The sequence below is a fragment of the Chelonia mydas genome, chromosome 1 (assembly GCF_015237465.2).
Source record: "Chelonia mydas isolate rCheMyd1 chromosome 1, rCheMyd1.pri.v2, whole genome shotgun sequence".
Taxonomy (NCBI): domain Eukaryota; kingdom Metazoa; phylum Chordata; order Testudines; family Cheloniidae; genus Chelonia; species Chelonia mydas.
In genome coordinates this window covers 4,159,400-4,176,207 of record NC_057849.1, presented here as the reverse complement: position 1 = coordinate 4,176,207, position 16,808 = coordinate 4,159,400, and the positions used below count along the sequence as shown (strand labels likewise).

At 45.9% G+C, this 16,808-nt stretch overlaps 1 protein-coding gene across 1 annotated transcript; it reads left to right on the top strand.

The window, feature by feature from the left end:
• Window positions 1-15,210: 15,210 nt before the first annotated feature.
• Window positions 15,211-16,182, top strand: LOC119565233 (putative olfactory receptor 52P1). Its single transcript, XM_037889722.1, has one exon. The coding sequence runs from the start codon at window positions 15,211-15,213 to the stop codon at window positions 16,180-16,182; it is 972 nt and encodes a 323-aa protein (XP_037745650.1).
• The last annotated feature ends 626 nt before the right edge of the window (window positions 16,183-16,808 follow it).

Here is a 16,808-nt window from a genome sequence, read left to right as displayed (position 1 = left end):
AAAAAAACATTTGTAGTGTTAATCAAGGTGGGCCATTTCCAGCAGTTGACAAGAATGTCTGATGGTGGCCGACCTTGATTATCACTACAAAAGGTTCCCCCCTCCCCCCCCGCCCCCCACTCTCCTGCTGGTAATAGCTGGTAATAAAGAACGTCTGACGTTCTTGTCATGAGCTGTAACTCATGAAAGCTGATGCTCAAATAAATTGGTTAGTCTCTAAGGTGCCACAAGTCCCCCTGTTCTTTTTGTGGATACAGACTAACACGGCTGCTACTCTGAAACCACATCCGAAGTAAGGCACATGTTATTCAAAACAATCTTGTTCAGTGTCTGGCTACCAATATTAAATACTGACCCCTCTCCGCCCTGAAATATTTTTTTATCCTGACTGTTCTGAAATTTTAAGCCTGGGAGTTTGAGATCTGAGCAAGTCCCCTGTCAGTTCTTCTTTGTTCCAAATGAGCTTACACCATCTTAGAGGCCAGGGGATGACTCCAGTTTCAGTCACCGGAGGCTCATGGTTGGTGAACACAGGCCATTTATTTAAGTCCCTACTTGTGGAGTTAGGGTGAAATGCTGGTGAAGTTAGGAGTTTTGCCACTGATCTCAGTGGGACCAAGATTTCACCTAACAGGGCAGTGAAGTTGCTGAACTGGAAAACTGGAGAGAACCAGAAAACCAGACAGCCCCCAAAAAGGAAGCTACTGAGACAGATAGAAGAACACAGGAAGAGACAAGGAAGTGACCTTAAAAACAAATATTTGTCTTAATTATTTCCAATACCTTTGTAGTTCCAATTTTACCAGGTAAATCCCTTGGCGTTTCTGACAATACTAAAGAGTTCAAGTTGCTGTGCTGGTGAATTCCTGCCTAGCTGGTTTTTAACTTGTACCTGGAACCCTTCCTGAGCCCTTAGCACTAACTGTATTGCAGAAACAGGCAACTCACCGCAATCCCACTCAACGGAGAGACGAAATCTCCTTATCTCAACAGGAAGGCAGAGCCCTGAGAATCAGCGTATGAATCTCAGATGTCTGACCCTCAGGGTGCTAGACAGTGACCTTTATGATTCCTCTGTAGAGTCCCTGCAGACTCTAGGTTGGTCAGGACTCCTAGACAATTCTCTTGTCTCCATGAGCCTTGGGAAGAGCAGAAAATAGACCCTGGAGAACTTCAGCCTGAGAGCCTCCCCCAGGAGTGAAGATATTATTTGCCAATAACAGTGGCTGGGATTGTGAGAGCAAACGGAGTCTTGCAGACTTGATAGAGTTGTCCAGCACTACTGAAAGCAGAGAGAGAAAAGGAAGAGCAAAAGTTTAGATGTAATAATTTATCTATCAGCATTTCCGTGCAGCTGCCCATCGTCATAGAACCTGACCATCCCCTCCTCCTTGCAGCTGACGTGCTCTGTGCTGAATCCCTGAAAACACAACATGCAATGGAAAGGCTCTCGCACATCCTTGTTTCAAACACAGAGTAATAGACACTCCCATTTGATAGCCTCTGTCTGACAGAGGGCAGCACAGATTGCCCCTGATCAGTCATAAACCCTCATCGTGCAATATCGTGTCATGGGGAGGAGCAGCTTCCTGAGCCCCCCTCAGTGATCAGCATGTGCCCTGAGGCTTGTGGACTGCTAGAGTCACTGACAGGCTATAATTAGAATAGGAAGGGTGGAGGGAGATGTTCAGACACGTTCGGTGGGACTCAGGTTATTCAAGGCACAAAGGCAGGAGGTGCCAATTATATTCTTGTCCTGCACAACATCCTCTGGCAAAGAGTTCCACGGGATGGGTCCAAAGAGTCCGTCAGTGGCGATTAGCCAGGATGGGCAGGGAGTCCAGTCGTGGCAGGTGCTGATCTCAGGTTTTAGGCACCACAAGCAGTGTTCCACCAGTCTTGGACTATCACCTGGTGCCAGGCCCGTGGTAGATATTTCTGTTCATGAAAGCAACACCAGAGTGTCTTTTCATGACATCAATATAATCAAGGATGGTGGCCTTAACTCTGCTGTAATCAAGACTGGTATTAGACTCGCTTGGGCCTAGGTCTGAAGCTAAGAAGTGGTCCCATTGCCCGGGGCCGAACCCTGAGCACTGTTGTCCAGGGCTGAAGCCCCAAACACCTGACATTGCCAGTCACCATCTCCCCCAAACACTCCTCCATACCCCCTAGGAGGGTGCTACCCATAGTTTGAAAACCTCTGCTTTAGTGTGATTTATTTTGACGTTTAGAAATTAAATTATGGTGATACTTGCATTACAATACCCACAGTGACTCAAAAGATATGATGTAATTTAACTTTGTGACACACCCCCTCTGATGTGGGGCCCCAGGCAATTGCCCTATTTGCTACCCCCTAAAGCTGGTCCTGGGGCCAATCCTTTCCAGCCATCAGGTTGTGCCCCCGGTTGGTGGTCTGGGCTGGTCTAGTCAGGTGGGGAGCTAACAAGACATCCCAATGCTGCCACCACCTGCTCCAGACATCCCAATGCTACCACCACCTGATCATTGTAAGGAATGCCAAAATTAGGTTGAATTTATTTAAGTCGACCTTTAGAGTCTGATTTTATAAAGTTGAAGGTGCGTGTCCACATTATGCATATTAGGTCAGTGGAGTGCTTTTTCACTACCATGGTAGCATTGACCATCCTTCTGGGATGTATTAGCAGGAGTGCTGTAAGCAAGACATGAAAAGTAATTCTTCCCTTCTACTCCACGCTGATTAGGCCTCAGCTGGAATATTGTGTCCAGTTCTGGGTGCCACATTTCAGGAAAGATGTGGACAAATTGGAGAAAGTCCAGAGAAGAACAACAAAAATGATTAAAGATTTAGAAAACATGACCTCTGAGGGAAGGTTAAAAAAATTGTTTTTTTTTAATCTGGAAAAGAGAAGACTGAGCTTTCATGTAGGTAAAGGTTGTTATAAGGAGAAGGAAGAAAAACTGTTTTTTCTTAACCTCTGATGATAGGACAAGAAGCAATGGGCTTAAACTGCAACAAGGGAGGTTTAGGTTGGACATTAGGAAAAACTTCCTAACTGTCAGGGTGGTTAAGCACTGGAATAAATTGCCCAGTGAGGTTGTGGATTCTCCATCATTGGAGATTTTTAAGAGCAGGTTAGACAAACACCTGTCAGGGAAGGTCTAGATAATACTTAGTCCTGCCATGAGTGCAGGGGACTAGACTAGATGACCTCTCAAGTTTCCTTGCAGTTGTATTATTCTATGATTCTCTCATATTGCAGTGCAATTGTAAGCAAGCTGTCCTTGTCCTCCTGTTACCCAGGGTTCTTTCAACCCAAAGCTCTTGGTAACTTTTACTCTATGTGAGGTGGTGTCAGGAAATAAATCAGAGGAGACACAGCTGTCCGACCGATAGATGGCTGGCACAAACAGGATGACACAAGAGCACTTTCACTTAAAGATAAATTTTACTTAGTCTCAAGCACTGACACACGTCTGCAACAGGTTAGTAAAACACCCCCAACCCTTGATAATTACCAAAGCTGAGTGTGGCTCTCGAGTGTCACAGCAGCAGCCCTTCTACCAGTGGGGACCACAAGATGCACCCAGAGGGAGAGTCCTATCCCAAAGAGTCCCACCGCCTCAAACTTTTCCACCTTATTTATACATTAGTAATACAATGACATGTCCCTTAAGGAAAACTTGTTAAACAAGCTGTCATAAATACAAAGGGAAGGGTAAACCCCTTTAAAATCCCTCCTGGCCAGAGGAAAACTCCTCTCACCTGTAAAGGGTTAAGAAGCTAAAGGTAACCTCGCTGGCACCTGACCAAAATGACCAATGAGGAGACAAGATACTTTCAAAAGCTGGGAGGAGGGAGAGAAACAAAGGGTCTGTGTGTCTGTCAGTATGCTGCTTTTGCTGGGGATAGAACAGGAATGGAGTCATAGAACTTTTAGTAAGTAATCTAGCTAGGTATGCATTAGATTATGATTTCTTTAAATGGCTGAGAAAAGAATTGTGCTGAATAGAATGACTATTTCCGTCTGTGTGTCTTTTTTGTAACTCAAGGTTTTGCCTACAGGGATTCTCTATGTTTTGAATCTAATTACCCTGTAAGGTATCTACCATCCTGATTTTACAGGGGTGATTCCTTTACTTCTATCTACTTCTATTTCTATTAAAAGTCTTCTTGTAAGAAAACTGAATGCTTTTTCATTGTTCTCAGATCCAAGGGTTTGGGTCTGTGGTCACCTATGCAAATTGGTGAGGATTTTTACCAAACCTTTCCCAGGAAGTGGGGTGCAAGGGTTGGGAGGATTTTGGGGGGAAAGACGTGTCCAAACTGTGTTTCTCAGTAAACCCAGTTAGAGTTTGGTGGTGGCAGTGGATATTCCAAGGACAAAGGATAAAATTAATTTGTACCTTGGGGAAGTTTTAACCTAAGCTGGTAAAAGTAAGCTTAGGAGGTTTTCATGCAGGTCCCCACATCTGTACCCTAGAGTTCAGAGTGGGGGAGGAACCTTGACACAAGCAGTTCCAATGGTCAAGCAAGAGGCTTCCTTCTGATTATTGATTAACCCGGTGTGGGTTTTTCCAGAGTTTACAGCCTTGAGACCCTGTTAGACACATTCCTGAGGGCACATCCTGCTCTTCTAAAACGCGTGTATCAGCAACTTCAACACAATTCTTGTCAGGAAGGATGGGGGGTCAAGCTGCCCTTTCTGTGGCACACAAAACCCCCTCCCCTCCTGCCTTGGTGAAGCTGAGTTTGCTACATGGCCACTTTACACGGCCTTCTGACTTGGCTGCTTTTCGCAATAAGCCATAGTGGTTTCAGGAACTTTACTGGTTTGCTGACATCTCCCCATATACCCCGGCCCCAGTTTTATCAGCTCTTTTGCCCCAGGTTATCTTACTTTTCTTTGTTGTCTCTCATTTGCAATCATAATAAAATTTAATGGAATGAGGAGAAAAGGCTCTTTATTGGTTGAGCACACAGTGGTTAGTGGGAGTGTAGGGGACAGCTTGGTAAGGAAGAACACACATAAATGTGACATTACTGTGGGTCATTGATGAAACCAGATTTCAAAGCCACATGGCGACACAGTGTACCTCGATGTGCTCTTCTTATTGCCCTGGTGTCCGGCTGCAAGGTGATCTGCCTCAACCCCACACCTCGATGGAGAATTTTTTCCCTTTGTTTCCCAGATATTATGGAGCACACAGCAGGCATCAATAACATTGGGGATATTGCTTTCACTGAGGTCTAACCTAGCAAGCAAACTATGCCAGTGGGCTTTTAAACATCCAAAGGCACATTCCCCCACCATTATGTATTTGCTCAGCCTATGGTTTGACCGATCCTTACTGTTGTCCAGGCTGTCTGTGTATGGCTTCACGAGCCATGGGAGAAAGGGGCAGGTTGGGTCTCTCAGGATCACGACCGGCATTTCAACATCACCAATGACTATTTTGCTGTCTGGAAACAGAGTCCCTGCTTGCAGATTTCGGAACAGACCAGAGTTACTAAAGATGTGTGCTTCACGAACCTTTCCGGATCATCCCACGTTGACGTTGGTGAAATGGCCCAGTGATCCACAAGCACCTGCAATGCTCTTGAGAAGTATGCCTTTTGGTTTACGTACTCTTTGGCAGGGTGGTCTGGTGCCAAAATAGGGTTCTGCGTTCATATTCTTGCCTCACCACAGTGAGGGAACCCCATTGTGGCAAAACCATCCACTATGTCCTGCCTGTTTCCCAGAGTCACTATTTAGAAGGAGAGTACTGCTTGCTTTGGCTACTCGGATCACAGCAGACCCCACAGTAGATTTACCCACTCCAAATTGATTCCCTACTGGCCAGTAGCAGTCTGGCATTGCAAGTTTCCACTGAGCTATCGCCACTCGCTTCTCAGCTCTCAGAACAGCTCTCATTTTAGTATCGCTGCACTTCAGGGCTGGGAAAAACACTTCTCACAGTTTCATGAAAGTGCCCTTATGCCTTCGAAAGGTCTGCAGCCACTGGTCATCGTCCCAAAGCAGCATAACTATGTGGCCCGACGAGTCAGTACTCGCTTCCTGGGCCCAGAAGTGCTGCTCCACCGTGTCAAGGTGACACACGATTGTCACCAGCATCTGCAAAATGCTCCAGCTATGGCTTCCACCAGGGCTGCTTGCATTGCATCCTATGCTTCGGCTGAGAAAATACTGCAGGATAAGGTGCCCGGGATTTGTCATGCCCACAACAACAGTGTACAGCTGAGCGGGGTCCATGCTTGTTGTGCTATGGCATCTGCGCAGGTAAGCCAGGCTTTGGAAAAAAGGCGTGAAAAAGGCTTGGTTTGTTTGTTATTGATTTCAGGGAGGGAGGGAGATAAGTGCATCGTGGGAGGCTAATGCCATGTTTCTATAACCACTTGCACAAATGTTTTGGTCACATGAGGCATTGCAAGCCCAACCCAAATTTCACTCGGCTCCACGCACGGTGGGATATTTCTCCACAGTGCAGCGCTCCGTGCGTCGATGCAAGCCCTGGTAGTGAAGATGCACTCAGCCTGCACAACGCGCATAGTGGGGACATGGAAAATTGACTTATTAAATCAGAAGCTCTATGTTAATTTAAATAAAATTGGCTTACATTTGTAATGTAGACACACCCTTAATCGCCTATGGCATTCGCATGTCTCTGCTCTTTGGTTGATGTTTGGCTGCTATACCTGGCCCAGTTGTCGGACTCCTCCTGCTGCTGTACCTGGTGATGCTGGACCAGCTCTGCCCAGGCGGCTGGAACACAGGGGGCCAGGAGCTCAGGCTCCACTTTTAAAAATATGCTCTGTTTTTCGCTGGTGAGTCACATATGGTAGCAGCCTTGGAGGATGAGGGTGTAGGAGAGGAGGGACTCAATGAGTGGCAGAGAGGAGGGCCATGGAGGAAGGGGTGGAAGACAGGAAGAACTTAGTGCCCGCGTGCTTGGCTCATCATCCCCCCCTCCCCCGGCTTGCCTACTCACCCCCCGTGTGAGCAACCCATTTCTGCATCAATTTCTGATGCACAGAATAGATGAACACTTAGAAGAGTTTCAGCTGCCAAATATATATCCACTTTAGACCTCACAAAGGGATACGGGCAAATGCCTTTGATGGCAGAATCCTGGGATAAGAAAGCTTTTCACCTCCTTTGGCTCTCGTCAATTCAGGATCACCTCATTTGGCCTATATGGAGTGGCATTGATTTTTCAGAGACTAATGGATGGGACATTACAATTGCATGGGCGGTATGCAGCGTGCACGCTGATACAATGTATTAAAAATAGGTCTTGGTCCCGTATCTTCTGGCAGCATTGCCACACACAGTGCAGTTGGCAGTACATTACACTCAGGATCCCTTAACAATCTGAGCCCTGATTATCGGCCAATCATTCTCCACTCCCAGGGGAGGCTCTCAAGCTGAAGTTCTCCAGGGTCTATTTTCTGCTCTTTCCACTGCTCACAGAGCCTAGGGAATTGTTCGGGAGTCCAGGCCAACCGGAAAGTCTGCAGAGACTGTTCAGTTGAATCATAAAAGTCACTGACTGGCACGCTGAGTGTCAGGCATGTGAGATTCGTACATTCATTAGCAACCCTTGTTGAACAGGATTTTGGTAAGTTGCTTGTTTCTGAATTAAAGTTATTGTTAAGGGCTCAGGAAAAGTTCCAAGTTCAAGTCAGGGACCATCTGTGCAGGAATTCACCTTCACGGTGACATTGAATGTTTAGTAGTGTCAAAAACATCAGTGGATTTATATGGTAAAATTGGAACTACGGATGTATTGGCAATAGTTTAGACAAATATTTGTTTTTAAGGACAGTTCCTTGTGTCTTACTGTGTCCTTCTATCTCTCACAGTAGCTTAATTCTTTTTTTTTCTTTTTTTGGTTTTTAGTTTATGTGGATTATCCTCCGATTCGCTCCAGTTTTCAAATTCAGTAACTTAACTGCCCTATTGGGAACTCCAGAGAAAGTCTCTGCAGTGGGTTTCTGTGTTACCAGAGCGTTCACAGCAAGAATGGGTCACATACTGGCCAAATTCTGCTCTAACATTCTGCCCTCACTGGGTCACTCCTACGGGGAGAAAAAACTGGCCTTTGGGGAGAACAAAATGAGAATGCAACATGAACATGGGGGGCTCTTTCAGCACCCTAACAAAACAGCTCTCTCTGTAGCAGGACCCAAAGCTGTGATTTTCACAGCTGGGAGCCGAAAGTTAATCACTAACTGTGGCAATCTTGATCTCATTGAGATCAAGGGCAAAACTCCCAACATGGCCTGGAGTTCACTCTAAATCCACCTGTAGGGACTTTAAAAAATGGCCTGATTTACACTGGCCATGAGCCTCCAGTGGTTTCACCTGGAGTCATCCTGTGGTCTCTAAGGACAGGTGAGCTCATTTGGACCAAAGAAAAACTGACAACAGAGTTCCTGAAATCTCAAACTCAGAGGAGTACAGGTTGAGATCAATCAGGATAACCATTTCTTTAGGGCGGGACTTGAGTCTGACCTCTCTGTGCCCCGGCATCTCTGGTTTGAGAAGCCCCAAAAGGCAGTAAAAATAAAAGCATTTTTGGTAAGTTGCTTGTCTCTGCATTAAAGTTATTGTTAAGGGCTCAGGAAAAGTTCCAGGTTCAAGTCAGGGACCATCTGGGCAGGAGTTCACCTACACAGTTACTTGAAATGTTTATTCGTGTCCTGAAATCTCACTCAGAGGTTTAGAGGTTCAAATCAATCAGGGTAACAATTTTTTTAAGGCAGGAGAGGGTCTGCTCTCTCTGTGCCCCTGCATCTCTGGTTCGAGAAGCCCAAAAGGCAGTAAAAATAAAAGCATGTTTCTGCCTTAGAGGAAACCAGGTGGTGCGAGAAATCTAACCCTCCTGGCCAGAGGCAAAATCCTTTCACCTATAAAGGGTTAAGAAGCTAAAGAACCTCGCTGGCACCTGACCCAAAATGACCAATGAGGAGACAAGATATTTTAAAATCTGGAGGGAGAGGAAACAAAGGGTGTGTGTGTGTGTGTGTGTCTGTGTGTGTGTGTGTGTGTGTGTGTGAGAGAGAGAGAGAGAGAGAGAGAGAGAGAGAGATGCTTTTGCTGGGAACAGAAAAGGAAGGGAATCTTAGAACTTAGTATGTAATCTAGTTAGATATGCGTTAGATTTCTGTGTTGATTAAATGGCTGGTAAGCTGTGCTGAATGGAATGTAGATTCCTGTTTTTAGAGTAACAGCCGTGTTAGTCTGTATTCGTAAAAAGAAAAGGAGTACTTGTGGCACCTTAGAGACTAACCAGTTTATTTGAGCATGAGCTTTCGTGAGCTACAGCTCACTTCATCGGATATGTCTTTTTGTAACTTAAGGTTTTGCCTAGAGGGATCCTCTATGTTTTGAACCTGATTACCCTGTAAGGTATTTACCATCCTGATTTTACATAGGTGATTATTTACTTTTCTTTAATTAAAATTCTTCTGTTTAGAAGCTGATTGCTTTTTCATTGTTCTTAAGATCCAAGGGTTTGGGTCTGTGTTCACCTATACAAATTGGTGAGGATTTTTATCAAGCCTGCCCCAGGAAAGGGGGTGTAGGATTTGGGGGGATATTTTGGGGGGAAGACGTTTCCAAGTGGGCTCTTTCCCTGTTCTTTGTTTAAAACACTTGGTGGTGGCAGCATAAGGTCCAAGGACAAAAGGTAAAAGTTTGTACCTTGGGGAAGTTTTAACCTAAGCTGGTAAGAATAAGCTTAGGGGGTCTTTCATGCAGGTCCCCACATCTGTATCCTAGAGTTCAGAGTGGGGAAGGAACCTTGACAGTCATTCTGAGGAAGAGTTACTGAGACTGGTTATTTTTAGTCTCCACGTCCGCTCTCCCTCCCACCGGATCTGTCCCTCTCTCCTTTCATGCACAGGCTGAGCTGCTGCTGGGGGTCCCTTCGCCCCCAGAAAGGCAGTTTAGGCTGATCTCCCCCTTTTCCCCGTGCAGGCAGACACTGAGTTTAACCTCGTCTGAGGAGATATTTCTGTGAGCTGCCTCTGTGGGGTCTTGCTCCTGTTTTTGGTTTTGGGTGAGGGGCAGCACTGTGTGCCAGGGCTGGAAGTTGTGCGGGGTTGGAGACCTACATGGACGAGTAGCCAGCACTCAGAGTTATGGAGGAAGGAAGCAGGTTGTAAATGGGCAAGTGGGCAGTGCTGAGGGTAGGGGAGGCAAGCAGGGTGTGTACACAGAGAATAGGGAAGCACTGAGGGTTGTGGGGACAGGCAGCGGGTACACAGGGACGGACAAGTGGAGCTGAGTGTGTTGGGGACAGGGAGCGGTATATACCTGCCAGGTGGGCAGTGCTGCTGAAACTAAAATTTTCTTTGTAATTGTTGGTCTAAGGTCAGCGCTGGGAACTTTCCTGGCCCTGGGTGCATTTGTGCTGGTCTATGGGTCTCCTTGCCCTGGCAAGCCACAGAACTGCAGCCTGGGTGTCACAACATTTACTCAGTTTTATTTCCAATCGTTGTTGTTGTTGTGTAACTTCAGGCATTTCACCCGTAGAAAGAACAATTGACCTTTGTGTGACACTGCACCCCTATTTCTCATCGTGATATTATTATGATATGATTATAGCATATTTCTGATACATTTCATGTCAGATGTGTTATGTAAGATGTCATTGGAAAAGTTATGATGTTCTGAATATGATTATCCTGCTTGTATGCATGTATGATTTGTGTACCTGAAGTCATGAATATTGACTATGTATCAATATGTAGGAGGGAGGGATAGCTCAGTGGTTTGAGCATTGGCCTGCTAAACCCAGAGTTGTGAGTTCAATCCTTGAGGGGGCCATTTAGGGATCTGGCGCAAAAATTGGGATTGGTCCAGCGTTGAGCAGGGGGTTGGACTAGAGGACGTCCTGAGGTCCCTTTCGACCCTGGTATTCTATGATCTGTTCTTCAATTGTAGTTACACATCAGTAATGCCCACTAGGCAAGATGCCTTCAATCTAGGTAGCTGGTTGGGAAGGGCATCTCCACTCAAGAGGACGGGAAAGATGTGAGGAAATAAGCCTGACTGAGGGAAGTGCTGGACCCCGGCCAAAGGGATTTCTAACCTGTGTATGGAAACCTGAGAAACCCAAGGTGTAATTCATAAACTTGTTTGATGTTTTAATCTAAACCCAGGATGCCGTTAGGTGAAGTGTGTGGGGAGTGGGGGAATATCAGCTTGGTTACCAAAAGCGTGCACTGTGTCCCCACATTGAGGGAGGGGCAAACCAGGAAAGAAATTCATACTGGTTGGAGTTTGGACCAGTTCAGTCCGGCACAGCTCTGGGGTCGTGGGCTAGGGAGCTGGGGGTTATTTTGGCCGTAATCATTCTACCGTTGGCTCACGCAGAGGCTGGTCAGAGCCTGCCTGTACCTGCAGCCGGGTGTGTCCCTGCCTATGGGAACGCTGGTGGAGGCAACACTGGGAGCGGGTCTTTAGCGGGTCACAACAGCCCATTGAGAGAGGAAGCTCAGGCTGAGGAGTCAGAGGACTTGGTGGAACCCCAGCTCCAGGTGCCACCTGGGACAAACCCGTCAGTTTGCTCCTCACCTTTTTCAATCTCCCATTATACTCTGTCCCCCACTCTCCATACTCTCCTTCCCCATCCCAGGCTGCCCCGATTCCAACAGCACGCTGGTCGCTAGTGTCTGCTCCATGCTCCCCAATAATCCCTAGATCTGACCATCTCAGAGCCACCCCACGCTCTCCACAGCTCTTCCTCTGCAGGGGGTGAGGTGCCTCCTGTCACCCCTGCTCCCTTGGCTGAGGGGTAATCAGTGAATGTGTCTCGCCAGTGAGATATATCACACACAAGGGGCAAATGCCAAGGCAGGCACCAGTACAGCCTGTGATGGTTGGGGGTAATGCAGGTGTCTCAGAGTTGGTTCTGGATACAACTAAAGCCCATTAAGGGAATGGCCCTAGATTTGTGTCTTCTGGGAAGAATGACACTGTGACTGGGTTGCATCCAGTTAGTGTCATGACAAAATCCCAGAGACCAAACAATTCTGGTGCTTTTATTTTGCCTGTTGCTGGGGTGTCGCTGGGAAAGGGTGTACCAGGTCTGCGTGGTCAGATTGATCAGCTAGGGCACAAAGAGAGCATGAAGGTGATTGGACTGTGTTGCCCATTGACAATGTGGAAACTTGTAACAAGGAGGAAATGATTCCTAAGCCTATTGAGCCTGACAACTTGCATGTTGCTGGTGACTGTCAGGAAAGTTGCAGTGGGAAAGAAAGTACCTCTAACCTTTTATCTAGGGAGGCTATGAGCTTGCCTGAAAGGAGATTGTGTAAAAATTGCCCCGATGGGCCAGAAAGTCTGTTGTTGCTGAGGAAGATGGTCCTTTAAAGCAAGCCCTAGGTGAAGAGGGTATGGGCAGAATTTCTGTGAGGGGTGAATTGTTGCTTAGAGAAGCTCCTAGGAAAAGGTAATGGTAATCTGTGCAAGCAGTTTGCTGTAGCTGAAGGGTGTGGACGTGATTTAATCAAGGAAGTTTCAGTTCCTGATAGCCAGAAATGTTCTGCTAAGAATCAATTCATTAACTTTGCTTTGAAAAGATCCAGTATGGATAGCTGTGAGAAGGCTTCAGATAAAATGAAAATTGTTAGGGAATTTGGCCAGCCCTATAACCAAGTGGCTGTGCTTGACCAGTTTGTTGGGAAGACAATGTTGTTGGGACAGGAATGTCTCCATGTAGATTCTTTTCAGAGTAACAGCCATGTTAGTCTGTATTTGCAAAAAGAAAAGGAGTACTTGTGGCACCTTAGAGACTAACCAATTTATTTGAGCATAAGCTTTTGTGAGCTACAGCTCACTTCATCGGATGCATACTGTGGAAAGTGTAGAAGATCTTTTTGTACACACAAAGCATGAAAAAATACCTCCAGCCACCCCACTCTCCTGCTGGTAATAGCTTATCTAAAGTGATCACTCTCTTACAATGTGTATGATAATCAAGGTGGGCCATTTCCAGCACAAATCCAGGGTTTAACAAGAACGTCCGAGGAGGGGGGGAGGGTAGGAAAAAACAAGGGGAAATAGCTTACCTTGCACAATGACTTAGCCACTCCCAGTCTCTATTCAAGCCTAAGTTAATTGTATCCAATTTGCAAATGAATTCCAATTCAGCAGTCTCTCGCTGGAGTCTGGATTTGAAGTTTTTCTGTTGTAATATCACAACTTTCATGTCTGTAATCACGTGACCAGAGAGATTGAAGTGTTCTCCGACTGGTTTATGAACGTTATAAATCTTGACATCTGATTTGTGTCCATTTATTCTTTTACGTAGAGACTGTCCAGTTTGACCAATGTACATGGCAGAGGGGCATTGCTGGCACATGATGGCATATATCACATTGGTGGATGTGCAGGTGAACGAGCCTCTGATAGTGTGGCTCATGTTATTAGGCCCTGTGATGGTGTCCCCTGAATAGATATGTGGGCACAGTTGGCAACGGGCTTTGTTACAAGGATAGGTTCCTGGGTTAGTGGTTCTGTTGTGTGGTATGTGGTTGCTGGTGAGTATTTGCTTCAGGTTGGGGGGCTGTCTGTAGGCAAGGACTGGCCTGTCTCCCATCATGTGCCAGCAATGCCCCTCTGCCATGTACATTGGTCAAACTGGACATTATGCAAGGTAACCTATTTCCCCTTGTTTTTTCCAACCCCCCCCCCCCCCCGGTGTTCTTTTTAAACCCTGGATTTGTGCTGGAAATGGCCCACCTTGATTATCATACACATTGTAAGGAGAGTGATCACTTTAGATAAGCTATTACCAGCAGGAGAGTGGGGTGGGGGGAGGTATTTTTTCATGCTTTGTGTGTATAAAAAGATCTTCTACACTTTCCACAGTATGCTTCCGATGAAGTGAGCTGTAGCTCACGAAAGCTTATGCTCAAATAAATTGGTTAGTCTCTAAGGTGCCACAAGTACTCCTTTTCTTTTACCTAAAGTGATCACTCTGAACAGTCTGTGTCTCAGATTGAGAGGGAAGACGGGGTAGCTAAGTCTGCAGAGCAGAAGAGCTGTGTAGTTAATCTCTCGGGAATGCAGGCCAGGGATGGCAGGTACACTCTCACCGCTAGACATTTTGTCTGTGACTTGTAGTCTCTCAGTGAATTTAACATCTGTTTCCATGTGGAAACAGAGGTTGGTAATGGAAGGACAACAGAATCTTGCATCTAATATGTCAGTAAAAATGGATGGTATCTCTTTAAGACAGAGTCCAGCCTTGGAATTGGTAAGAGTTAAGGATCTGAACACTGGTAAAGGGGCTTCTGTCTGGTTGGATGCAAATTACCTGGCTGACAGGGAGAAGAAAGACTGGCTAATAGCTGTTAGCACAGAGGGCACACCCAGTCAGCCAGTGGATTCTGTTAAGCAAGAGAAATCAGAATTTGATCCTTCAGGACAAGGAGGAAAGAGAGAACTTAATTTTGCAAAGGGAGGCCACAGGCCTAAAACCCCAAAATCCCAATGGTATTGGGCCAAAGGTGTGGCATGACAAAAATGATTGTAGATGGACACTTGCAATGGATTTGTTGTTATTGCCAGTGGTGATTTTTGGAAGTAATGTGTTGCTAATACCAAGAACTGTAAAACTATACAATGTGCCTAATCGTTTGGAAAATCCCTTGAACATGTTAAGAGTGATGCATGAGAAAACACTTTATGTGAAAAGACGTTGTGATTGTGATATTTCAAAGCTAGTGTCTGTGAACAGTCTTGAAACTTTTCACAGGAGAGAAGGAACTCCAGACCTCATGTGCTATATAAGAAGGGAAACTGAGGCACACTACCATATTCCTTTCATGGCTAAATGCCAAGATTCCTACACTATTGACAACATTAACTTGGCTTGATGTTAATTGGGTTCCAAACGTTTGCCAGAGCTTGTATAGATAGAGTACCTATTTTGTTCAGTTCTTGGTAAGAGCACATAAAACATACAGGAATCATGCAGCAACAGCAGATCCAATCCATTTCTGGAGTTGACTATGGCCAAAATAATATGGTGCCATCTGTAACTCTTGCCACCTCACTGGTTAACCCCCTTTCTATAGTCTTCATAACTATAAAATAGTTACCATACTATTTGTTATAAACTGTGTAATCCCCCTCGCTGTGCTTCTCTCCCTTCACAGGCACATGGAGCATTTCTGAGCCTGATCGACGCACCGGCCACCTCATGGCAAATTTCAGCTTCTCCCCCTCTGACTCTTCAATATTCATCCTAACTGGCATCCCTGGCCTGGAAGCTGACCACATCTGGATTTCCATCCCTTTCTCTGCGTTCTACATTATGGGCCTGTTGGGAAATTTCACAGTTCTGTTTGTGGTAGGCAAAGAGCAGACCCTGCACAAGCCGATGTACCTGCTGCTCTGCATGCTGGCGCTCTCAGACATCACCACATCTACCTCCTTTGTGCCAAAGGCACTGTGTATTTTTTGGTTCAATTTGAAAAGCATTACTGTGAAGAGCTGCCTCACCCAGATGTTCTTCTTTCACGCATTTTCTACTATGCACTCAGCTGTCCTCGTGACAATGGCCTTTGATCGCTATGTTGCCATATGTAACCCTCTGAGATATGCCACCATCCTCACCAACGCACGAATAGCTAAGCTAGGGCTAATGGGTTTGATAAGAGCTGTTCTCTTCATTCTGCCTATGCCCCTGCTCCTGAGCGGGCAGCCGTTCTGTGCCAACCGCATTATCCCCCATACGTACTGTGACCACATAGCTGTGGCAAAGGTGTCATGTGGGGACATCACAGCCAGCAGAGTGTACGGCTTGCTGATGGCGTTTGTAATCATTGGGTTCGACCTGACGCTCATTGGCCTGTCCTACGGTATGATCATCAGGACGCTCCTCAGAATCTCTTCCAAGGAAGCCAACCAGAAAGCCCTCAACACCTGCACAGCCCATATCTGTGCGCTACTGATGGCTTATCCTCTTGGACTCCTCTCCAGTCTGACACACCGGTTTGGTCAGGGCATCACTCCGCACATTCACATCCTCATCTCCAACCTCCATTACCTCATTCCCCCCATGCTCAACCCTATCATTTATGGGATCAACACCAAGGATCTTCGTGACAAAGTGGTCAAATACATCTGCAGAATGTACTCACCTCACGGTACTGACTTTAAACCCGCATGACAAGAGAGGGTTTTGGAACTGCACTATGTTACCCTGGATTTTGAGGGATGTTTACCTCAGAATGTTATCAAGCTAATCACAGCCATATGATGTGCACTGGCCACAATGAATTAATAATATAGAACACCACATAGTTAAGGGTTAATTAGAAAACAGGCTTTTAGATGCAAGGTCAAAATCTAGCAGGCAGTTTCTGCGAATTGCAATGGGAGGAGTGGACAGACAAGTAAATACATGAGAAAGAGAGAAGATAAATGGATGAAAACCTTGAATCTAAACACCTCTGATATTTGAAGTTTATTGAAAGTTGGTAAAAGTGGTGATCGGGTAGGGGTCACGATGACCTCTATGCTTTGTAGACATTATAAAAGATTAGCTAATTGTATTGCACTTTGGAGCAGTCTCTGAAACCATCTTGAGAGACCTTTTTCCTGACACCCTTTCTCCCCAATGGGTGACCAAGTGCCCACTGCGAACCTGCTGTTTATTATTCAGTTCCATTCCAGGTGTTAGGTAAATATCTGGGATATTCTAGACCTATCAGTTATGTCTGTGTGTGCCTCAATCTAATAAACTGCAGTGTTAGACAAGAGCATGCTGACAAGCCCTGCTAGTGAGGATGCGCT

Bases quoted from the DNA above. Each gene is read 5' to 3' on its own strand.
- LOC119565233 (XM_037889722.1), top strand. From the start codon at position 15,211: ATGGCAAATTTCAGCTTCTCCCCCTCTGACTCTTCAATATTCATCCTA.